The 25,093-nt window shown below is 41.5% G+C and overlaps 1 protein-coding gene across 1 annotated transcript in view; it reads left to right on the forward strand.

Annotated features, from left to right (window-relative positions):
• Positions 1-618: 618 nt before the first annotated feature.
• The window catches only part of ZC3H15 (zinc finger CCCH-type containing 15), a 28,479-nt gene continuing 4,004 nt past the window's right edge, over positions 619-25,093 (forward strand). The window contains exons 1-9 of the mRNA XM_055123108.1: positions 619-884; positions 12,001-12,102; positions 17,768-17,879; positions 18,654-18,806; positions 19,340-19,431; positions 20,554-20,736; positions 22,475-22,621; positions 22,778-22,879; positions 23,898-24,021. Of these exons, the coding sequence (XP_054979083.1) occupies positions 810-884; positions 12,001-12,102; positions 17,768-17,879; positions 18,654-18,806; positions 19,340-19,431; positions 20,554-20,736; positions 22,475-22,621; positions 22,778-22,879; positions 23,898-24,021 (1,090 nt within the window). The 5' untranslated portion in view covers positions 619-809. The remainder of the gene's footprint in view (positions 885-12,000; positions 12,103-17,767; positions 17,880-18,653; positions 18,807-19,339; positions 19,432-20,553; positions 20,737-22,474; positions 22,622-22,777; positions 22,880-23,897; positions 24,022-25,093) is intronic.

Raw genomic sequence — 25,093 nt, forward strand, 5'->3', positions numbered from 1 at the left:
TATGGTTGACTTCGCTCACTTTACAACTCAGTGTCGACTAATGACAACCTAAACACGACTTGATGCGGCTGGTCAGGAGAGCTCGACTGTCCAGTCTTCTGGGGAGGCCATCCCCGTGGCTCCTCGAACTACAGGCAGGAAACCCTTCGAAGAAACGAAACGTGTTCATTTGTCTTAGGCCTTCGCAGGAGAGAGATGCGCATCGCCCTCGCCACCTACGAGCCCTTGCCCACCCAGACCACGCAAAGGCGACGGAGTACCCGGCTCGCCCGCGAGCGCTGAGTGGCCGAGGCGCTCGGGATAGAGAGGGTCCAGGTGGCCACTGCGGGTCGCGCTTTGAACGCAGGAGAAATGTGGTCCTCAAAAAAAAAAAAATTAAAAAAGGGACCGCGCGGGGGAAGACACATGGGCCAGCGGGATCGGCCCCGTTGGCCCAGGTCGGCCCTCGGGCTCGCCGCCACCTCGAGTGGGCCAGGCCAGCGCGCTGCATCACGCATGACGCGCGGCCACTTTCCCACGTCTCTTCCCGCCCCCGAGAGGCCAGGCCTGCGGCGGCGGCGGCGGCGGCGGCGGCGACGCACACGCGCAGTTCCGCTTCCGGGCGCCGCGCCGCGCTCCCCACAATGCTGTGCGGCTGCGACCTGTCGCAAAGGCCGCGCTCCCGCGGCGACTGAGCGGCGGCTCTTCCTGTGGGGAAGCCAGCGACAGGCGGCCCGCATCCTCGTCCTCCTCTTGCCGCGGGGCCGGCTGCCCCCCGGACGGTGTCCAGCTGCGCCCGAGACTGGCCCGCGCCGCCTGCGCTCCCCGCCATGCCCCCCAAGAAACAGGCTCAGGCTGGGGGCAGCAAAAAGGCGGAGCAGAAGAAGAAGGAGAAGATTATCGAAGTGAGTAGCCGCCGCCCCCTCCCCCACTCCAGCCGCGAGCCCCGCGCCGGGGGCAGCGTCCCGGGGCCGGGCTCGCGTCGGCCGGGGCCCACGTGTTCCCCCACCCTTGCCCCCCGCTTCCAATCCCGCCGCCTCCCGGCCCCCGCGGGACGCTCGCCACCCCTTATCGCCATAGTGACGCCGCCGGGCGCCCCCACACCCGGCCGGGGCCGCGCCGCCCGGTGCCCGCCGCCGCCGCCGCGCTGGGGCTTGCGGGTCACAGAACAAACACGGAGGCGTTTCTGGGCGTCTCCAGAAGGGAGTGCGACCCGGAACGAGGCATTTGGACACCGGGTGGTGGTTGGGTTTTTTTTTTTTTTTTTCCTTCCCTCCTCCTGACCCGTCACCCGGGAGGAGTCGCTCTCCTGCTACCTCTCAGGGCTCGCCCGAGCCGCCGCCGCAGCCGCCGGCACAGGCCGAGGGCTGGAGGCGCTCCCCGGCCGCGTGCGTTTCCGCGGCCCGTGTCGCCTTCGCATTCGTTCCTGCCCCTGCGTTCTTTCGTCGCGCTCCACGGGCCCCCCCCCCCCCGGGGACGCGACTCGGCGTTCTCCTCGGTTCCTGACTCCGCGGCGGTCTTCTTAGCACCCGCCTCCCCCCTTAGCTAGGGGATGAGTTTTCCCGAGGGAAGCGCGGCTGGGGCTGGGGCTGGGGGTGGGGGTGGGGGGCGGGGGGCGGAAGAATGAAATCGGAGGTTTCAGAGCCGGCTTTGGCATCGCTGGGGGAAGAGGTGCCCCCCCCCACCCCCGCTGCCAGCCCCATCCCGGCTGCGGGTCCGCCGAGTGGCCCACGGGGAAGCCCCGAGACTCTTTTCCCGCAGGAGAATGCACGCTTGGGTCGCGGCCCCCACTCCGAGGACGCGCCGCAGGGCGTTCGGGAGGTGGTTTGGCGTCACTTCTGCTCGCTCGCATGACAGCTTTGAGAAACAGCAGCGCGCCCGGGAAATCCCACCTGGCCCCTGGGCCCCTGGGGTCGGGCGTCCGGTGATCGATTTATTTTCTCTCGACTTCGTCTAGGGGCGGGGCCCTTGTGCGGCCGATAGGTTGTTTGCCTGGCACTCCCGCGGCCCACCCACCCGGGCTCGATCTTCGGCGTCCCATATGGTCACGCCAGTTCCTGAGTGCAGAGCCAGGAGTAAGCCCTGAGCACCGCCAGGTGTGTCCCAGAAGGGGGAAAAAATTACATAAATGAAAGTATACGAAACGTCGGTGTGACGAAGGCCACTTGGGTCTGGCCGAGCTCCCTGTTTAGGGTCAGGCCCTGGGTTCTTTTTGCGTTGTGTGTTTTGTTGAAGAGCCGCGTGATCAGAGATGAAGACAGACTGATGGCCCCCTGACATTCACGCCTGCTGTCCTTTGGTCAGAACTGCCGCTTGCAGGGACTTAATGGCATTCGGTGCTGCGTGAGCCAAGGGCACTGTAGGGATGACTGTTGCCCTGGCATGGGCTTACATTGCATTTTGCTTGTTTTATTTATGGTTGGTGGAACTGGTGTTCTAAGGAACTGTGCAGGAAAATTATTTTTAATGTCTCAACTGAAACTGATAGGAACATTGATATTCTTTCATCTTGTAACAAGATTATTTTCTTTTTCCTTTGTGGTGCCATGGATAAAACCCGGGGCCACACATTTGCAACACAGTTGGCTCTACCACTGAGCTACATCCGGGACCTAAACATTTTTTTTTAATTTATTGATGCACTGTGAAGCACTGTGGGTTGCAGGGGACTGGAGTGATAGCACAGCGGGTAGGGCGTTTGCCTTACACACGGCCGACCTGGGCTCGATTCCTCCGTCCCTCTCGGAGAGCCCGGCAAGCTACTGAGAGTATCTCGCCCGCCCGGCAGAGCCTGGCAAGCTACCCGTGCCTATTCGATATGCCAAAAACAGTAACAAGTCTCACAATGGAGACGTTACTGGTGCCCGCTCAAGCAAATAGATGAGCAATGGGATGACAGTGATACTGTGGATTGCAAAGTTACTTATGATTGAGTTTCAGACATAACACTGAGCACCAGTACCATCACCACTGACCACTTCCCTCCACAATATACCCAGTGTCTCCGTTCCCCATTACCTCTCATCCCCACGCCCCCCTCCCCCACCAGCCTGCCTCAGTGGCAGGCCCTTTTTTTCCTTTTAGGCACTATGGTTTGCCATAATGTTACTGAGAGGTTATACATATCACTTTACCTCCTTTCAGCGGCCCATTTAGAGTGACCACTTACCCCCTGTTGTTGTCATAGTAGCACCTTCCCTGTCCTTAACTCCCAACCCCCACTATAGCAAGTTTCTAACAAGATTTTTTTTATTTTTAATTTATCTGAGTCACTGTGAGATAGACCCGTACAACGCTTTTCATAATTAGGTTTCAGTCATACAGTGTTCCAGCACCCATCCCTCCACCAGTGCATATTTTCCCAGTGCCAGTTTCGCCAGTTTCCCTCCCATCACCTCCCACCCCACCCCCAGCCTGCCTCTGTGGCTCGCCCTCTCTCCCCACACACACACACACACAGTCTCCCCTTTGGGGCATTGTATTTTGCAATACAGATAATGAAAGGTTATCATGAATATCCCTTTACCTGCTTTTGACACAGAGTTCTTGTCCAGCGTCATCATTTCCAACTATTACAGTCATACTGGTCCCTTCTCTATCTTCCCTACCCTTTGACCCCCCCCCCCACACACACACACTTGTGGTAGATTACAACCAATAACCAGTCCTCCTTGCCCTGGTTTTCCCTGGTCTTGGCAACAGGATTATTTTTAAAGAAAAAAGAAAGCATCTGAATGATGAAGACTTTCAAAAAGCCTTCGAAGATTTCTGCAAGAGAAAGTGCAAAATACAAAACAATTTGTATGACAAAATTTAATCTTAACAGTAGTGAAGTCAAGTACCTCTTCCCCAACAATTACTCCATAATTTGATGACCTTTTTAGCTTTTTTAAATGGTGGTAAAATTTTGCACAAAGCTGGGAAAAGGGGGGCAGTGCAGTAATTTTGTGTATTGATACCATAAACTTTAACGGTAGTGCAACTACCTAAATGCTAATACATTTTTTTTATTTTAAACTATAGCTTAGTAGAGCATATGCTTTAGATTTTTGAATAATCACATTTGGTTGGTTGCCTTACATACCAACTTCATTCCCTGTACTTCTATTTCCCTTGTAGCTACTATAAGTACTTGCTAATGCACAGCAACAAGTAGCTTTTGAAAGCATAAGAAACAGAAATAAAAGATGACAGCTTAATAAAAAAAACAATTTTAGAGTCAGACTTAAGTTTTTGTGCCATATTTTATTTTATGGTTTCATGTTACGAATTTAGGCAACTTAAATGACTTGTCTCTGAACCAGTTTCTAATCAGCAGGACGGAGTTCTCTATTACAGAGCTGTGGAATTGTGGGTTAGATGAAGTGTCAAAGTACCTGGCATGGTAGACACTGTATTCACTGAGTGGTCACTCTGTTGTTTATTACTATCATAGAAACTAGAAAAAATAGACTAACCTGCACTGCCTGTACAGTGCTTGCTTGAAGTGATCATATTTCCTGCATTTTCTTTTTCTCTTTAAACTCCCCCCAAATTTCATTCATGTGTTTGCAGTAAATGCCATCTTTCTGAAATGAGTGTTTCAAAATAGGTTGTTTCTGTAAGGCATTCATACAATAGCCAAAAAATGACACTTTTAGCTTTCTTACAGTCAAAAATTTAGTGAGCCTAAGTTAGCTTAGAGAAGTAGGTTTGATTATGAATAGAAATAATGTCAAGCGCAAGCAAATAAAATACCTGATGTGTAGCAGCAAGGAAACATAGAGACTTAAGGAGATGGGATCCAGGTTAAACTTTAACAGTAGTGCAGCTACCTAAGTGCTAATACATTTTTTTTTTCATTTTAAATAATAGCCAACCTCATTCCCTATACTTCTACTTTTGTTGCAACCACCATAAGTACTTAGTCAAGGATGGAGAAGAAAATGGTTGCCAGTGAAAATCTTAGCCAAAGTAAACTGTTGATAATTTGATGCTAGATTAACCAAGAACAAAATATTTTTGCATAAATGACAATACACTAGACATTACTTTCTTTTGAGTGAAATTAATGACTCAGAACAGTACTAGTCACTTTTTCTTTGTATCCCAAAAGGTGTACCCTAGTTCTCTTGTTATTCAGTACTAACCTGCCCTTCAATTCCTTTTCTTAGTTCAGGTATTTAAAAGAGTGCTTCCCTGTGAAAGAAGCAGAATTTTACCTAAGGGATGGGGCAGGGGGGAAGAGTGGAGTTTGGGGGTTATGCGGAGGCCATACCTGACCGTGTTTGGGGAAATGCTTCTGCTGGTGCTACGGATCACATCCAGGCTGCATGTTAAATGTTTTCGGGCCCTCATGTCATCGCCCTGATTTAGAAAGGGTAAGTTTTAAGAGAAATCTGCTGTTCATTTAGTATATAAAGGTAGTGTGAAGCTCAGTTACCCTTTTCTTAGAAATATTACCTGTTTTGTAAACTCCTTTGTATTCATTTTCCCAAGTCTGTAGCACAACTCTTCATTATAATCTAGCCTTTGGGGATATTTTTAAGGTCTGATGAGAACCAAAATCTCTCTGGTTTCGTTTTAACCATGATTTGGTTCTTTGTAACTTGGCTTCTACCCTGTATCTCCAGACCCCAAAGCAAGGTTATTCTTTAGGTAACTCACAAAGTGATTTGAAGTGTTCCAAAATGCCATCAGCAAGTGCTAAATATATCATAGTTGAGGAAGCATTTATACTGGTTAATTAACTTGTCCAAGATTGCCATAGCTAGCAGGTAAGAAGCAGATTTAGAATTCAAACTCAGAAAGTCTGGCTCTAAACCCAGAAAGTTTGCCACTAATCACTGTACTCTGTTCCCACTTTCCACACTATGTGCCAGTGAGCTTAGATTGAAACCCTTTTTACAAATAAGATGTAGGGGTGAACTTGAGGGCCATCTGGCTGCAACATACATCTGTCACCCAGGGTTTATTTGACTGATCTGACCAGTCTAGGAAATGTCCCCTTGCTCCCTCGATTTTTCATGTGTGTCTTTCTCAAAGCTGTGTGCTCAGTCAATGAGGACAGTCTTTACTGATTATAATTTACAGCGTAATGGTCCTTACATCGATAGCAGCTGCACTCCTGCTAGAACTTCCAAGCAAACTTTCAAGAAAAGTGTTGGGGCCAGAGTGATAGAACAGCTAGCAGGGCTCTTACTTGCACACAGGCAACTTGGGTTTGATGCCCATTACCATAAATGGTCTCCAGAGCACACTGCCAGGTGTGGTCAAGAAAAGAAAAGAAGAGAAAGGTGTAGCAAAACGGTATTTTGCTCATTGCAGTTTGGGATTTGAGTTTGTGTAGTCTGGTGCCAGAGCTTGTAATCAGCATACTATACTGTTTGCCCCTATTAGCAGTACTACTTCAAAAAATTGTCAAACACTTTGGAGTTTCAGTATACATGTTTACATGAAATAATTATATGTCTTAGAATTATTTAGAGGATCCTAAAAGTTTATATGCAGGAATTTATGTTTAGTAATTGCTAAATCAGTGTGCCCTGTTTATCTGTAGAAAAAATAATTTGTTTTCCAACCTAACTAGAGATGATCAAAACACAACTCCTTCACTCTTTTTAGATTGTTTAATTGTATGTAGAAGCAGTGTTAGTAGTCCAGGAAAACTTTTCTTGTGGAATTCAGAGCATCTACTTCGAGCAGATGCTGTGGTCATGAGTACTTTTTTTTCTACCCACAATTAGTCCTTTTAGAGCAGATCTTAAACTTTTTCTACTTTTTTGCCTGACGTTTTTAGACAAACTGGCATATAGACATATAAAATAGGATTAAATCAAACATTTATTGATAAGGGGGCTGGAATGATAGTATAGTGGGTAGGGCATTTGCCTTGCACACGGCCGACCCGGGGTTCCATTCCCAGCATCCCATATGGTCCCCTGAGCACCACCAGGAGTAATTCCTGAGTGCAAAGCCAGGAGTAACCCCTGAGCATCGCCGGGTGTGACCCAAAAAGCCAAAAGAAAAAAAAACATTTATTGATAAAAGAAATCATATGATTTATGAAGTTTCCCACAATTTAAGGCATTAGATCTTAAAGGAATTCTTGTTAACTCCTTAATAACTGTTTACTTTGCTGTTTTATCTATTTATTCATAGTTTGTTGCTTTTCTCTAATATATGGAACATGAATTGAACCATGGCCTGTTTGTTGTTTTAATTGGTTTCATGGGGCCATGAAGTGCTCAGGCTGAGGCAGGGGGTACAGTGGAGTTTGGGGAAATTGAACTCAGCATCTCATCTGTACAAGGTGTCTATTAAAGCACCTGAATTATTGCATCCCTGACCCAGGCCAGACCTCAGTTTTGCTCCTCTGTGTTCAACATATGTAGATACTGTTGTATGTGACCCTGGTGTTTAATTTGGATTGGGGATAGGCTCCCAAGCAGTGCTTAGATGGTCCAGAGCTCTCCAACAATTCTTGGCCAGTGGGTTTGTTAGTTCAGCACAAGAGCCCAATAATGCATTAGTTCCAGGGACCTGCTGTGCTTGAGATATTCAGGTTTCCCCTTTGGTGCTGGGGTCCACCAGGGCAAAACACAGTGCAGGTCAAGACCTCCCGGTCTGCACCTACTGCTGCTTGTGGGTGGGGGTGGGGCGGATCCATGTGTCAGGAATTAATTGTAGGTCAGGCACCTGGCCAAGCATGTGCCCTCTATTCACTTAACTAGCTCCTATCCCAATCCTGGTATTTTTATCTAGAGTTTTTTTTTTCACCCTTCACAAGAGCTTACTTTGTTTTTTGTTTTGTTATTAAGTAGGACATTTCACACCTGGTTGCTACACCATGAACATCTCCCCTTATGTTACATGACCTTTGCTCTTTTCTCCTAATTGAATTGTGTTACTCTCTTTTCTGTGAAAAGAAAAAGCAGCCTTCAGAAGTTCTGTGCAGAATTCAAAAGCAAGCAGATTTTTCTCTGCAGAATCCTATAGAAGCTAACTGAAGGACACTAGTAATACAAAAGGATAGAAGCTGAAGGCATGTGGTTAAAAGTGTAACTGTAAGTGCTACTTCTTACCACCACTCAGCCAAATATTTATTCTGAGAAATAACAGAGAAGAGGAAAGTGAATCAAGACACCTTTATTGTTAACTTACAGAAGAGGTAGGGATGAGTGGTAAAATGTGAGCCTGAAAATAACCTACTAAGGAGCCCTTAAGTAAACCTCTTCTCTTTTCTCATAGCTGGGCTTAATTGCTCCCCCAGATAGAGGATTCCACTCCAAAGAACTAGAAAAGACCAAAGCAGAGCACTTAAGATTATCAGTATTTGGTGGTTGGAAATTCTTTATTTTTTAAAATTTATTTATTTTTCACTTTAAATATCCTTGTTTACAAAGTTGTTCATAATATATTTGTTATATTCAGTGTTCAGTGCCAATCCCACCACAATGACCTTCCCTCCACCATGTGTTTGATTTTCCAACCAACCCCCCTATGCCACCCCCTTAGCAAATACAAAGCAATTTATTTTGTATGGCTTGTTGCAACTAAATAACTAATGGGATTATCAGAAGATGCTACAATAAAAGAAAATTTGTGAAAATTATTGTATCATTATTCCTTGTCTGAGGGTTTACTGAGCTGTTTGTTGTTAGGTGAGCCTTATATTTTACTGTTTTTTGTTTACTGAGCTTAGTTGGCTTATATGTTACTTTCCCATCTAATTTGGTGTGGTCCTACTGGGTTGTCAGTATTGTAGAATTTTGGAGGTGTCTCCAGAAACTCCAGGATATATAACTGGGCCCTGAGTATAGGTGGTTTTGGGATGTGGCTGCCTGCTCTTATTACAAGGAGAGCCCAGAGTTCTCAGCCAAAAACCCTATCATCAGTTTGATGTCTCTGCAGAGATTAGTCAGAAAGCAGTGGAGTTGGGCCATTGGCATGGTGGCGACTGTGGGGTGTAGGTGTAGCTGCTGGGACTTCACACCCCTCCTGGGCACCCCAGAGTTCTTAGCTGGGAGTCTGGTATACCCATGAATTTCAGTGGCTTGACTTGCATCTCTTCCAAGATATAGTCATGAATATGTAGAGCTGGGCCAATGGATGAGTTTACATGACAGCAGCCAGGGAAGGTGCGTGTGGCTGCCAAGTCTCCTGGAAGTATAGGGGTGGAGGGTGGTGGTGGTGGTGGTGGTGGTGGTGGTGGTGGTGGTGGTGGTGGTGGTGGTGTGTGTGTGTGTGTGTGTGTGTGTGTCCTGAGAAGACCTTGGAGTTCTCAGCCTGAAAACCTGTGTACCTGGAATTTTTGTTGGTTTGATGTCTCTGACGTGATTAAGGAACAGTGGAGTTGGGTTTTTGGCATGGAGGCACATGTTGCAACTGCTGGGACTTAATTCAGCAGGGAAGGGACTTAGCCTGTGGCACCCAGAGTTTTCTGGTGGGAAACCAGTGTATAACCATATATTTTAGCCACTTGGCTTGCATCCCTTCCAAGATTTAGTCTTGAATCTGTAGAGCTGGGCTCCGTGGATGAGTTTACATGCAGTGGCTGTGGGTTGTGGGTGTGGCTCTGGTTTGACATTCTTACCATTCATTTTTTTAAGGTGAAGCTCACTAGTCAGGCCACCTTTCCTATGACTATTGTAACATTACAACAGCAGAGTTCTTTCTATGTGAAGGCCAAAAGTCTAAAATCACTGTATAAACAATGCCTGATTATCTCTGGAATCTCAAGAAGGAATCCTTTTTGCCCTTTTCTAGTGGCCAGATCTAATAGCTATACCAGTATCATCATCTAATGATAACCAACCTATCCATTATGATCTCTTATTTGCTAAGATAATACAGTCCTATTCTTTGGGCCCAGAATGTGGATCAAACTGTAGTACACATCCAATAATGTGTGAGACCTAAGGTTCAGTCCCTAGAACCATGTGGTCCCTCAAGCATGGCAGCAGTAGTGATGCCTAAGTACTGCAAGAGTGCCTCCGTTCTAAACAGAAAACAAGTAAAAATCACAGTCAGATTCTGGCTAGGCATGAAATAGAGATGGAGGTTGTTGTTTGGGCCACTATAATTTGCAGGCACACTCACACATAGCTGTGCAATTATAACTAAATGAGTTTCTGTTGCAGACTTACTAAATAGTATAAATATCCAAAGATTACAATTGAAGTGTTGCCTTCAATTACATACATATACATCATTTTAAATATTTGCATTTAGCAACAGCTAGGAATATATACATCTAATTTTTTTCAATGGGTCTTTCTTTATTAGCTAAATTTTTTTTTTAAAAAATGCCCAGAAAACATTGTCTTGTGCAGTTTCCCAAAAATGTATTCCAGTAGTACATAATCCTCAACGTATTCTGAGGAAAATGCATTTATGAGATGAAGTAAAATCTGAAATAGTTTGCATATAACATCCCTGCTGCGTTAAAATATCTTGTGCTTAAGAATTTAAAGCCCCTTGGGGGCTGGAGCGATAGCACAGCGGGTAGGGCGTTTGCCTTGCACGTGGTCTACCTGGGTTCGATTCCCAGCATCCCCTATGGTCCCCTGAGCACCGACAGGAGTGATTACTGAGTGCAGAGCCAGGAGTAACCCCTGTGCAGCATCGCCAGGTGTGATCCCAAAAGGAAAAAAAAAAGAATTTAAAGCCCCACAGGGTCAGAGTGATAATACAGCAGGTAGCGCACTTCCCTTGCATGCTGCTGACCTGAGTTCAATCCCTGGCATCCTATATGGTCCCCTGAGTACTGCCAGGAGTAATTGCTGAATGTAGAGCCAGGAGACACCCTGGAGTGTAGCCAGGAGTGATCCCAAATTTTTAAAAAATTTAAAGCCCTGTTAAATATTTGGTTAAAACTTATTTGACTATAGGATTTTATCTTAATACAACAACTCAGCATATCAGATAGTTGTGACACTCTGAAATACAGTGTGGAAAAGTGGCATAGCGTAACAGGTTGAATGATAGTTGTAAATATGGATTGATTATAAGAGTCGCGTGATGTTTTGAGGTCATATGTTTTATTGTTTTGCTGCTTGTGTATGTGTATCGTAAAAATGGCCACATATACACACAGGGGGTAGGGCGTTTGCCTTGCATGCAGCCTTCCATCCCTCGGAGAGCCCGGCAAGCTAACGAGAGTATCCCACCTGCATGGCAGAGCCTGGCAAGCTACCTGTGGCGTATTCAATATGCCAAAAATAGTAATAACAAGTCTCACAATGGCGACGATACTAGTGCCCACTCGAGCAAATCTATGAACAGTGGGACGACAGTGCTACAGTGTGCCACACATAGTAGTGCCCAGGGCTTTTTCTTGTTCAGGGGTCTCTTGTGGTGGAGCTCAGAGAACCATATGTGGCCAGGGATCAAACCTTGGTTGGGCATATGCAAGGCCAGAGCCCTAAGTATTATACTCTCCAGCCCCCAAAAGTAATAATTTTTACCCTCAAATGAGAATGCCTTTTAAATAACGGGAAATATATTCAAAATCATGAGAAATATCGTTAAAAATAAATAACATAAGTTGCTAAAACTTCCCCCATTTTTTATTGAGGTCATGCTTTACAATAACTAGGCATACAGTGTTATTTCACCACACTCAACCACCAAAGTCCCAATATCCCTCCTCCTTTCTGTCCCTAAGTTTCTTCTCATCCTTGTTACAGTCTACCTCCCTCCCTTTGTTTTCCATATTCAGTTCTGTTGGTTGAATCTAATCGTTAGTTTTCATTGGCCTTTGTCTTTTATTTTGTAAACTCCACATATAGGTAAGGATGTCTTGCATTTTTTTCTTCCTCCTGATGGACACTTAACATCCAGTTCCCCTAGTTCCAGTCAAGTTATATTAACTGCAAGGTTTTACCTGTCCTTATGGTTTGGTGTTTTGTGGTGTATGTATATCACAGTTTCTTATTTATTCTAGTTGGGCACTTGGGTTGTTTCCAGGTCTTGAGTTTTGTAAATAGCACTGCAGTTACATATTTTTGCATGTAACTTTTCTTGCTCTTTCCCATTCAGGACAAGACTTTTGGCTTAAAGAATAAAAAAGGAGCAAAGCAACAGAAGTTTATCAAGGCTGTCACCCATCAGGTTAAATTTGGTCAACAAAATCCTCGTCAGGTAATTATTTTTCTTCATTTGGGCCTACTCTTAATTTTTTTACAACTTAAGACTCCAAGACATTTTGATGCAGCTCATTTATTTTAATGACTGCTTACTGTTCTACACTGTGGATAGCTATGTTTATCCAATTCATAAGTGACCCCATTGTTTCCACCTTTCTGATACTTAAGAACGATACTATGAGAGAACCTTGCATGTGTTTTTCTTTTATTTCTGTGGCATAAATTATCTGGTTATACAATTGTAGGTAAAAGGAAATGGATTTCTTCGTAATTTTGCTCTATCATATTTTATGTTTTAATTTTTATTGCTTGAGAAAGTTCTTTTTTATAGCTTCTACTTTGTGAAGGCTAATGTTTTATCTTGTTTTACTTTGTAACCCTCGCTACTGAGGTTGAGTATTTTTCATATACTTTGTTATCCATTTGAGTTTGTACTTCTCTGACTTACCTTTAAATCCTTACCTTATGTTTGGTTGTGTTTAGGTTTTTATTTATGAGAAACACCTTTTTCTTATTTGTAATGTTTAATTTTAGTTTTAAACTGTAATGGCCTACTAACCATATATTTCCTAATAAAGTAATGCTTTCCTCCAAATTATATTTCTTTGCTATTTCCCCTTGCCTGTTTTTAGGCATTTATTAACATATGAATTTGGAATTTTTAAATTCATTACAAGAAAAAATAGCCCTCTTTTCCTCAGGTTCTTTTTTTTGGTGGCAAAGGGGCCTACACCTGGTAGAGCTCAGGAGACCATATGTGGCATCAGGAATTGAACTGGATGTCAGCCACATACAAGGCTAGTGCCTTGCCTCTGTACCAATATCTCCAACCCCAATACTACATTTTTCATAACTTATTGTATCTCTGGACTTCTGTCTATAAATATGAGGTACCTGACAGGCATATTTATCAGTGGAATTAAGCAGCTTTCCTGCTGTCAGAGCAGACGAAATGTCCTACACTACGCCTTGTCTTGAAAATGAAAACCCTACTTAGCTTACCAGATACTGCTCTGCCTATAAACTGAGAGTCAGTGAAATCAGGTGATTTGTGCCCATCCAAAGTTTGTACCACTGCTTCCACAACAGTTCGGTACCTACAGTTTATGGAGCCCATGTCCATTTTAGGGTTATACAATCAGCCAGTAAGCCAGTGTTAGTCAAAGGGATTGAGAAAGTGTATGTGCAAGGAGTATCAACAGAGACTGGATCAAGTACATATACTCTTGCCATCTTCCAGCTCCATCTATATACAGGGTGAGTTGAAACTCAGGGTAAGAAGAGGAGCCAGGAATTGACTCACTTTGTTGCATGCTTCAGTGTTGAAGTCACTGGAACCTGAGCATTTTCAATGTATGCCTATGCTAACAGGTCATAGATATATTTGCACAGTTAATAGATAATATTTGCCAAGAAGCTTATTTAAAATTAATTTTATTTCTAAATTAAAATACTTGAAAGACTTATCTTATGGTCCTTCATTGTTCTCTGAACCCTACAGATGTCTGAAAGGAATAAAAAATAAGTTTATTAAGATGAACTGAACTTTATTGAGGCCAGAGAGATAATACAGCAGGTAGGGCACTTGCCTTGCGCACAACCAAGTGGGTTTGATCTCTGTCATTCCCTGTAGTCCCCTGTAGTCCCCTGAGCACCACTGGGAGTGACCCCAGAGCATTGCCAGGTGTGACCACAAAACAACAACAAAAATTACTTGTTTTTTAAAAAACATTTTTCGTTTTTTATTGTTGGATACGTCCACCATATTGCCAAAGTCAGTTATTCGCAGTAATTTATTCTCTATGGCATTTGACCAGTTCCTTCATAAATTTTCCTTTCCTTGATTACTTTTTTCAGCATGGGTTTTACCTATTTCTTTAATGTTCCCTAGTTCCTTAAGTTTTGTTTTTTAGATTCTGTTCACTCATTTAATACCAGTATTGTCAATAGAACTACCTTGCTCTTTATACTTTTTTATACTTGTCTTTCTCACTTATTTTTTCTTTTTTCTTTTTTTTAATTTATTTTATTGAATCACCAAGTGGAAAGTTACAAAGTTCTCAGCTTTATATCTCCATTATACAATGCTCAAACACCCATCCCTTCACCAGTGCCCATATTCCACCACCAATAAAAACAAAAACAAAACAAGAGCAAAACCAAAAAAAAACAGTATACATCCCATTCTAACCCCCCAACCCCCCCTCATGCGTGAGTGATAATTTCACTTCCTTTTCTCTTTACCTTGATTACATTCCAGATTTCAACACACAACTCACTATTGTTGTTAGAGTTTCAAAACAGAATCACTATTTTTGTTGGAATTTATCCCCCAAGAATACAGCTCTTTTAACAAGGAAATATTTTTTTAATAATAAATTTATTTATTTTTAATTAATGAATCACCATGAGAGTACAGTTACGGATTTATACACATTTGTGCTTATGCTTCCCCCATACAAAGTTCGGGAACCCATTCCTTCACCAGTGCCCATACTCCACCACCAGTAAACCCAGCATCCCTCCCATCCTCCCCAATCCCATCTCCCCCCACCCCACCCTGTCACTGTGGCAGAGCATTCCCTTCTGTTCTCTCCCTCTAATTAGCTGTTGTGGTTTGCAATAAAGGTGTTGAGTGGCCACTGTGCTCAGTCTCTAGCCCTCATTCAGCCCGCAACTCCCTTCTCCCACATGGCCTTCGACTACATTATAGTTGGTGATCCCTTCTCTGAGTTGCCCTTTCCCCAGAATGTGAGGCCAGCCTCCTAGCCATGGAGTCAACCTCCTGGTAGTTGTTTCTACAATTCTTGGGTGTTAGTCTCCCACTCTGTTATTTTATATGCCATAGATGAGTGCAATCTTTCTATGTCTGTCTCTCTCTTTCTGACTCATTTCACTTAGCATGAAACTTTTCATGCTGATCCACTTAAATAAAAAATTCGTGACCTCCTTTTTTCTAACAGCTGCATAGTATTCCATTGTATAGATGTACCAAAGTTTCCTCAACCAGTCATCCGTTCTAGGGCATTCGGGTTTTTTCCAGATTCTGGCTATTGTAAACAGTGCTGCGATGAACATACATGTGCAGATGCCATTTCGATTATACTTTTTTGCCTCTCTGGGATATATTCCCAGCAGTGGTATTGCTGGGTCAAATGGGAGCTCAATTTCTAATTTTTTGAGAATCGTCCATATTGTTTTCCAGAAGGGCTGAACCAGTCGGCATTCCCACCAGCAGTGTAGAAGGGTCCCTTTCTCCCCACATCCTCTCCAACAGCGGTTGCTTTTGTTCTTTTGGATGTGCGCTAGTCTCTGTGGTGGCTCACTTATTTTTTCTTGTGAAACTCTTTTCTCAGTGGCATTTCATTCTCAGTATCCAGTGCTAAAGTCCAGCACTTCCTCTACCTTAAAACTGTTTTTCCTATATGTCTTGTTGTAACAGCATTATAACAATACTGGACAGTCTTAGACACCTCTCTCTGATTTTTGCTTTATGTTCAACCATTTAGTATCATCAGTGCTGCTTTCTAAAATGCTTTCTTCTCTCCCTTCTCTATCCTTTATATATTGCCTTTTTATTTTGTTTTATCTTTGGTGAATCACCTTGAGACAGACCATTACAAAACTGTTCATGGTTGGGTTTCAATCATATAATGTTCCAACACCCATCCCTCTAGTGTACATTTCCCACCAATGTCCCCAGTTGTCCTCCCACCACCTATCACATCTCCTGACCCCCACCTGCCTCTATTGGCAGGCAACTTCCCTTCTTCCTTCCCTCCCTCCTTTTATGCATTGTGGCTTGCAATACAGAGGTCATTGTGTTTGTCAGAGCAAGTGGACGTGACTGCTGTACAGGGACGTGTGGGAAAGTAGCCATCCTTGACCCCGAGAAATCCCATAGAATTCAGTCACAGAACCTGCACATTCATTTAGCAGATTAGTATCTCTGTGAGGTCCGTCCCAAGATGGTCTTGCCAGGCAGCAATTTTGGATTATGGGAGCAAGTGGCAGCCAGGACTCTGGGCAGAAGCTTGGCTAACCCACCGCCCTCCAATGTATTTTAGTCTGTTCAGCTTGTGCAGGTACGAGATTAACTGCAGCTTTTGATCTCTTTCAAGATTTATTTATGGGTTTCTGAAGCAAGACCGATAAATGAACTTGTATGGCTGGGACAAAGGTGATTTTTGGGTGTGATTCCCACATACCTAATTTTGGCAGTTGAATTTCTTGGGAAACTTGGTCCTGAGTTGTTGGAGTCCAGCCAAAGGCACAGAGCCGATTTTGGGTTGTCATAAAACCTGACTGAAGGCACCATCAGGCTGCTGATACCTCATGGTTCCCGATTGACCTGCTGGCAGTGCTGAGACACCCTGGGCCTCAGTCACACTGGCAGCAGCTGAGAGTCAGGGCTGCTACAATTTGAGTCTCAGGCTCTCTGGGCGGGCTGTAGCCCCCAGTCCAGCAGAACCTGACCAGGGGGCACAAGCTCCCATCCTTGGTCTCCAGACAGTTGGCACACAGGGAAGTTTTCCTCCAAAATATGCTGCGGGAGGCACAGGCTGGTCCAGGGAAGAAATGGCGACCAGGCCATCCACTAGTGGTGAATTGCCAGGGCCCCATATTAGGAACCCGAGTTACCCCCCGCCTCAAGACCCACTCTCTGTGGTGGTGCTCAGTTGGACCTGAAGAGCCCTATTCAGACATGTTAAAACTCAGCTGCTGCCCATAGCACCAAGAGCTGTCACAGCACTGCCCTCTGGACACTGTCCTCACAAGTCCCATTCGGGGCCGGTGCTCTGTGGCTGGTGACTGGCTGGTTTCATTTAATGATGCTCTCCCTGGGACAGAATATTCAAGGGACACCCACATTCACTCATACAGAAATTTTATGATCCCATCAACTGTTCAGAGTCCTGAGAGTTGCCGTCTCTCTGTCACTTCTGGTGCTTGCCACCATCTTGCTACTTCCAGACTACAATGAACTATTGCCTATTTTAACTTATCTTGTTGTCTTGCTTTAGCATAAACAATAGTCTACTGATTTTCTGTGCCTTCATTCTTGGACTTCTTCTAGGTTGACCTTCACAAAGTTGCCATCTTGGGTTTTATAAAATATCTGTTTATGCCACTGGCTTAATTTTTTAGCCATCAAGTCTTAATCACCTTACTGATAGTTTCCAAGCTTCTCATTGTTTCACTTACCTAATCCCTTCTGGTCTCTATCTTGTATTTTCTGACTTTGTATATCCATTCTTGTCCATCAAAATGATTCTTTCATAAGATAAGTAGCTGTGTGATTTTCCTAGGTATATGAGCATTTCTTGTTTCCAGAGCACCGTAGGTTGGCATGTTTTTCTTCTCACTAGATTCTAGACTTCAAATAAGCACCTTTGTCTTTTTAGCTTAAATGCTTACAAGATTGGAAGTTTGTTCTTGGTTTTTTTTTTCCTAGTTTAATGACAGTATTCAATATATTCTGAAAGACCATTGTAACACTGATGTTGAGTTCAGGGGCTTATAGGTGTATGTGCACAGATTGTAGCAAGTTTCTTAAGTTTGTGATGTTATAAATACATTTAGTTTTTTATATGTGTGTATAGTGAAAGTAATTTTACTGTAAAAATCAAATTTACATATTACACCTGGGAAATTTATAGGTAGCACAAAGTGAAGCCGAAAAGAAATTGAAGAAAGATGATAAGAAGAAAGAATTACAAGAACTAAATGAACTGTTCAAGCCAGTAGTTGCTGCTCAAAAAATAAGTAAAGGTAAATTTGGAATTGTAGATGTCTTTTTCAGATGCAATTCATGATTAAAACTCTTATTTTGATGATTTTGAGATTTTAATCCCATTGGTCTACTATGAAAATAATACTCCTTTTCTTAAGGTAAAGCAATTAAATTTTTTTTGGTATACTGTTTTCTATTATTTTTTCCCCTCTGTTACTTAATGCCATTTGTGTCGTCATACAGCTATCACACTGCCTGTTAGGTAGTGGCAAAATTTGGGATTTGAATAGTCTACTAGTTCATGATAGTAGTCAAGATAGACGTAGGTTTGACCCAGACTCACGGTAATACACCTTTGTATTTCTCTTTTGCCTCAGGTGACTAGAATTACCAGAGTTTTATTTGTTTTCCCACCCCCTGCTCTTAAGTGTGAGAATAATTAAAACTAGATATAAAATATTACTCCCAAAACTTGAAATACCTTATAACTCATACGTAATAGTATAAAGTTAGCACTGTAGCACTGTCATCCTGTTGTTCATTGATTTGCTCGAGCAGGCACCAGTAATGTCTCCATTGTGAGACTTGTTACTGTTTTTGGCATATTGAATACACCATGGGTAGCTTGCCGTCTCTCCAAGAGGGACGGAGATATCCAACCCAGGTCGGCTGCTCGCAAGGCAAATGCCCTACCCACTGTGCTATCGCCCTGTCGTGTATGAAATTAACCAAAGGTAATTATATTGAATTAGTAGAAGCTATCCGTTATATATAGTAGATCTAATATGAATGTTATGTGACATTTGACCTAGGTGCAGATCCTAAATCTGTAGTATGTGCATTCTTCAAGCAAGGACAGTGTACTAAAGGAGATAAGTGTAAGTTCTCTCATGACTTAACTCTGGAGAGAAAGTGTGAAAAGCGAAGTGTTTATATTGATGCAAGAGATGAAGAACTTGAAAAAGGTATTTAAAAAACATTTTTTACACTTATGTGATCATTTGTCTATAGCCCTTCCTCTTTATTTCTTATTTACGTAAATTTAGATAAAAATCCTTAAACTTAGGTCAAAAAGATCTCAACTCTGCTTATTCTTACGTTGGGGTGTTTAAAGAAAATGTGTTAGATCATGAATCTTACATTTTTTATTTAAGAAAAAAAAAGCACATAATCATTGCCCTGTGTTGGGTGTGGTGGGGAGGATAGTTTTTTTTTTTTTTAAGTTTTGTTTCAGGCACCATGTTTTGCAATATTGATAAAGGCATTTCAACACCACACCCTCCACCAGAGTGTCAGCTTCTGCTATTATCCCAGTGGTCTATCCTTCACCACCACCCATTCACTCACAGCCCCCTGACAATGATACATCACACTGTTTTTAAGTAATACTGTCACGTTTTTTGTTGTTGTTGCTTTTTTTCCAATTATTCAGTATTCGATCTCTTTTGGGAATAATAACTAAAATTACAAGGTTTAATCTTCATATCTTTTTGTTTAGATACAATGGATAATTGGGACGAGAAAAAATTAGAAGAAGTAGTGAACAAGAAGCACGGTGAGGCGGAAAAGAAAAAACCAAAAACTCAAATAGTATGTCCTTTTCTTGACTTGAGTTGCTTTGGTATTTATAATTAGAGAAAATTATATGGCAAGGTATTTGCTGCTATTTTTAGTGAACTCTTATGTTACTATCTTTCTTTAAAGATGTGGTGTTTAGAACTTTGGGAATTTGTAAGTGTAACTTATGCACAATTTAATTCTTAATTAGAAATGGCCTTTGGAAACTGAGATTGAAGTTCTTAACCCATTTTTTTTTTTGGTGATCTTTTTGAGATATAGTTAAATGCTGTCATATTTAGGCAAGAATTCCTTGTTTTTATGCCAAATGAATAGAGTAAAAACTGTTTAAACAATTTAACTCCCTCTTGTAATAGTAGTGAAAAATATTAAATGGTATAGTTGAAATATATGAATTCCAAAAGGAATTTGTGGAAGTCAATATTATTATTCCAGGGTATATACCTTATGTCTCAGATTCTGCATTCATGTTTGTTTTTATATGTAGTGCCCTTAATAATGAAAACTTTGCTATACTGGAAACATTTGAGATACTATCTTTTAAATTGGTTGTATTTTTAAGAGCTGAAGATTTGGTTTAGTCAGAATGTATGCTTCACATCTGTGAAACCCCTGAGTTTAATCCCTGGCATCATGTACACACACAAAAAAATTTATTGGTTTTTGTTTTTTCAGGAAAACAGTATTACTTCTTTTCACAGTTACTTCAGATTTTTCATATAGTTACATCTTGGACACATTCATGTTTTGAAAGGTTACTATTCCTTTGTTGGGTTGTGGTACCTTTCTTCCTTTCCTTCAGTGTAAAAACTTACATCATCATTACATGTTATTAGAATAAACATCATTGGTTTTATTTATAACCACGTATATTTATATTTTCTCTTAATAATGACTTTGCGATTGCTTTTACAAATGCTAAACTAAGGCGAAACCTTTCTGTTTAGTTGGGCAATAAGAACAGCATCCAAAAGAAATTTTCTATAGATTATTTCTAAGAATGAGTTATTGTTATATATATATTTAAGATCATACATATATTTCTGTACATGATAATTACTGCCTAGAATGTGAATACAAGTATATTTTTCTCTACTTCAGATTAAATCCCTATTTATGATGTTATCTCTGTAGGTTTGCAAGCATTTCCTTGAAGCTATTGAAAATAACAAATATGGCTGGTTTTGGGTATGCCCAGGAGGGGGTGATAATTGCATGTATCGTCATGCACTTCCTCCAGGATTTGTATTAAAAAAGGATAAAAAGAAAGAAGAGAAAGAAGATGAAATTTCATTAGAAGATCTAATTGAAAGAGAGGTAACCGGTATTTTTCCTATTGTTAAAGAGCCACCTAAAGTAGTATTTATTGTGAAATTTTGTTGTTTGCCACTTGGGGGCAATAGCATACTAATATTTATCTTTAATAGATTTACTGTCACTGTTATCCTGTTGCTCATCGATTTGTTCGAGCGGGCACCAGTAACGTCTCTCATTGTGAGACTTATTGTTACTGTTTATGGCATATCCAATACGCCATGGGTAGCTTGCCAGGCTCTACCGTGCGGGCGTGATACTCTCAGTAGCTTGCCGGGTTCTCCAACAGGGGCGAAGGAATCGAACACGGGTCGGCCGTGTGAAAGGCGAACGCCCTACCCGCTATAGATTATTAAAAATAAATTCTAAGTCACGTTTAACTTTTTATTTATGTGTGTATGTAAAATGTAAAGCTCATTAAGTCAGAAAGCATGGCATTACTTTTAGAATTATTAATCTTTTAAGTATCAACCACTGGCTTAACATTGTTTCCCAAGATAGACATGCTGGCCACTGACAGCACAGTCTCCTAGCACATACTTTGCATGTGGGAGACCCTAGGTTCAGTTCACAACACCACCAGCAGTGACCCCAAGCACAGAACCTGAAAGCACCTCAGAGTGGCCCAAATAAAAAAGAAAAGATGGCTGTACAGAGTTTAAGATACTTAGTGTTCAGATTGATTTGAACCTGAAATCTTTGGTGCTTTTCCTAATACCTTATTTGTTCACTGTTATCACTAATGTGATAATGAAAACAACTCACTATATTTTTTATATTTTATTATCCTTATTCTCAAAACATTTAACTGTGCTTACTGGGGAATTAATCTTATTGAAATCTTAGCTAATTTCTACAGCCTGACAGAATCTTATTCTTTAAATTAATGGTAAGGTTGTTGAGTAAAATGATTCAGCATCTGAAAGTGATAAGTTATCAGAAATGCTAGATTTAGCACCACTTATTTAGCACTCTATTTTTCATTATCTTGGATAATCTAAATATGCTGTGTAAATGTTTTAATATTGGAATTCTTAATTTGCTTATTCTAAAGCAGATAGGGTTGTGTCTCGCAAAGGATATAAAAAATACTATATAATAGAAATAGGTTCTGATATGATTGTTTGTGTCCTGGTTTTAACATGTTAATTCTTAACCTTTGGTAAATTGCCTTTATCATATTTGCTAATTTGTGAAATCAGTGTTAACAATTGTACATAAGTCATTTGACACTAAATGCCCAGTAGATACTTAGCAACATTATTTTTCTATATACTAAATATTTAATTTATGGCTCTAAGGAGCAGGTGGGTGGTTGTTTTTGCTTATTTTTTAATCTTAAGTGTGTTTCTGGTCTCTTGTACTGCCTGAATGAGTCTTGGATGTTACTATGGTGCTTTTCATATTAATTAATATAATCAGTTGACTCAGTAGTTAAGATAATTTCTCTTGACAAGATTACTCACCTTCAATTTTAAGAGGTACTGAAGAGGGGTCAGAGTGGTAGTACAGCTGCTAGGGTGTTTTCCTTGCATATGGCTGACCCAGGTTCTATCCCTGGCATCCCATATAATCCCATGAGTACCACCAGGAGTAGTTCCTTAGTGCAGAACTAGGAGTAACCCCTTAACATCACTGAATGTGACCCAAAAAAACCCCAAAAGAGAGAATATCGAAGAGTACACTATTACACTGTAGGTGATTTTTTTAAAAAAAAATACTCTTTTTTTTTTTTTTCCAGCGTTCTGCCCTAGGACCAAATGTTACCAAAATCACTCTAGAATCTTTTCTTGCCTGGAAGAAAAGAAAACGACAAGAAAAGATTGATAAACTTGAGCAAGATATGGAAAGAAGGAAAGCGGACTTCAAAGCAGGAAAAGCTCTGGTGGTATGTTACAGATTTTCATGTGTCATTTATTCTTTCAATTTAACCGTTTCTATGTCATGTAAAATGTTGTCCTTATTTAATCATATGGAGGTGTAAAATTACTTATCAAGAAATGGGAATTTTGTCTTGAGTTGTTATATTTATGTATCTTAACAGATCAGTGGTCGTGAAGTATTTGAATTTCGTCCTGAACTGGTTAATGATGATGACGAGGAAGCAGATGATACTCGTTACACCCAGGGAGCGGGTGGTGATGAGGTAAGAGGAATCTTTGGCTCCTCAACTCATGTTGGTTGAAAGGAAAAATAGAGAATAATTGTAGAAGCAACATGGTTAAGAGCAACACCTCCAAGTGTCAGTTCAGGTTCTGACTTTAACCTGGAAAACTGTACATTTTAGGCCTCCACCAACACCTGTAATATGGACATAATAGTCTGTATCATAGGGTCCCTTGTGAAGATTAAGTGCATAAAACTATGAATCTTTAATAGAGCTTAAGACCGTGCTGTGTAAACACTATACATATTGACTACAAAAGCTATTTCACTTTTAGAAGAAGAAAAATTTGGAGGTTTACTGTTTCGTGCTAGGAAAGTCGTGGGACAGGGACACTAAGAACTGTGGAGCAGAAGACAACAGCAGAATCATTTGGTTGTATGCACAATATGCACAGTTAATAAAAGCAGAAAGTTGAATTTTTGTTTATTTTGGTGGGTGGTGGGAGAGTTTGGATTACAACTAGTGGTGCATATTGCTTACTCCTGGCTCTATGCTATGGGATCACTCAGGAGACCATGCATAATGTCTAGAATTTAAATTGTGGTCTGTTTCATGCAAAGCAAGCATTTTACCTCCTGAACTATCCAGCCCTATTTGTATCTTTCATTTGTTTTGGTTTGGGGGCCATACCCAGCAGGCACTCAGGGCTTACTCCTGGCTCTGCTCAGAGGTCAGGTCACCTCTAGTGAACTTGTGCAATACTGGGGGCTGAAAGTGTTGTGTTGGCCATATGCCCTACACACTGTACAATTGCTTTGACCTCTGTGTGTTTTTATTATTATAAAAAATGTAACTTCAGTTATTGAGTTGAAAAATAAGGATGTAGTTTATGTGGAGGAAGAAACTTCATATACACCATTGCTATCTTTTCCACATTTTAAAAAGTGAGATAGCTTTTTGCAGTAGTGTGTTAGCATTGGTTGAGATATCAGAGATAAAGGTAAGTAGTTTATAAAAATCGTTCTTGTTAAGTAATAGCTTCTGTATGTTTTTACAGGTTGAAGATTCAGTGAACGTAAATGACATAGATTTAAGCCTGTATATACCAAGAGATGTGGATGAGACGGGTATTACTGTAGCGAGTCTTGAAAGATTTAGCACATACACTTCAGAAAAGGATGGTAAGTATGTGAACTTGTGTGTAAATCTAACAACTAGTAGTCTGTCTAAATGGGGTTGAGGCAAACTTCCATACTAATCAGTACCAGACTTGTAACATCAGTATATAAAAGTAAAGAGACACTGATATTGAAACCACTGAATGAAACTAGTAGGGAATAAATCTGGACTTGTTCTAGCTAACTTGGCATTGGCTAGGACAGTACTTACAAACCCTCTTTGCCTAAGAAATTCTTACACAACTCCAAGATATAGGTGTATGTTATAGATATGAAAATTAAATTTGTTACTCATAACGGCTCATAAAGGAGCTTATTTTAAAACGGAAAGAAATTTTAAGCTATTTCATGGCTTCTTTATTCCCCATTCAATTCTGTGAACCCAAGTAAGGTCATGACCCAGGGTTTAAGAGGCTAGTGCCAATAATGCTCTATAAACATTTGCAGGAGAACAGGAGAATACACTGAAGGGATTAGAGTTGGAGTATTGTGTGACTAAAACCCAATCATGAACAACTTTGTAACTCTGTCTCACGGTGATTCAATAAAGTGTGTGTGTGTGTGTGTGTGTGTGTGTGTGTGTGTGTGTGTGTGTGTGTGTGTGTGTGTGTGTGTGTGTGTGTGTAAAAATTAATATGTGCAGGAGAGATAGGTTTGAATGTCATATGCTCTGATAGTTAAGTGTGAATGAGCTTACCCAGACAATAGGATAGAGAACATTCTAGTACACTGAACCGCATCAATGTTTTTGTTTGTGGGGCCACATCTAGAGGTGTTCAGGGCTACTCCTAACTGGGGTTTGCTCCCAGTGGTGCATGTGGGACCATTAGGTGCCAAGGTTCCCACCTTAACCTTGTACAAACTACACACTGCTCATTGAGCTATCTGTCTTGCCCAACACTAGTGTTTGAAGAATTTTTTTAAACAACATGCTTGAGAAGCACTGAGGAGGAAAGGGTAAAGTTAACTGAAAATTTTTTCCAAAAAATCAGGTAGAATGTCAATGGCAAATATTTCTCTAGTTATAAATTTGGAAAGTTTTGGATATTAAAGGATATAAGTTTTTATCAGGACT

Source organism: Sorex araneus, chromosome X, assembly GCF_027595985.1.
Source record: "Sorex araneus isolate mSorAra2 chromosome X, mSorAra2.pri, whole genome shotgun sequence".
In the NCBI taxonomy this organism is placed as follows: Eukaryota; Metazoa; Chordata; class Mammalia; order Eulipotyphla; family Soricidae; genus Sorex; species Sorex araneus.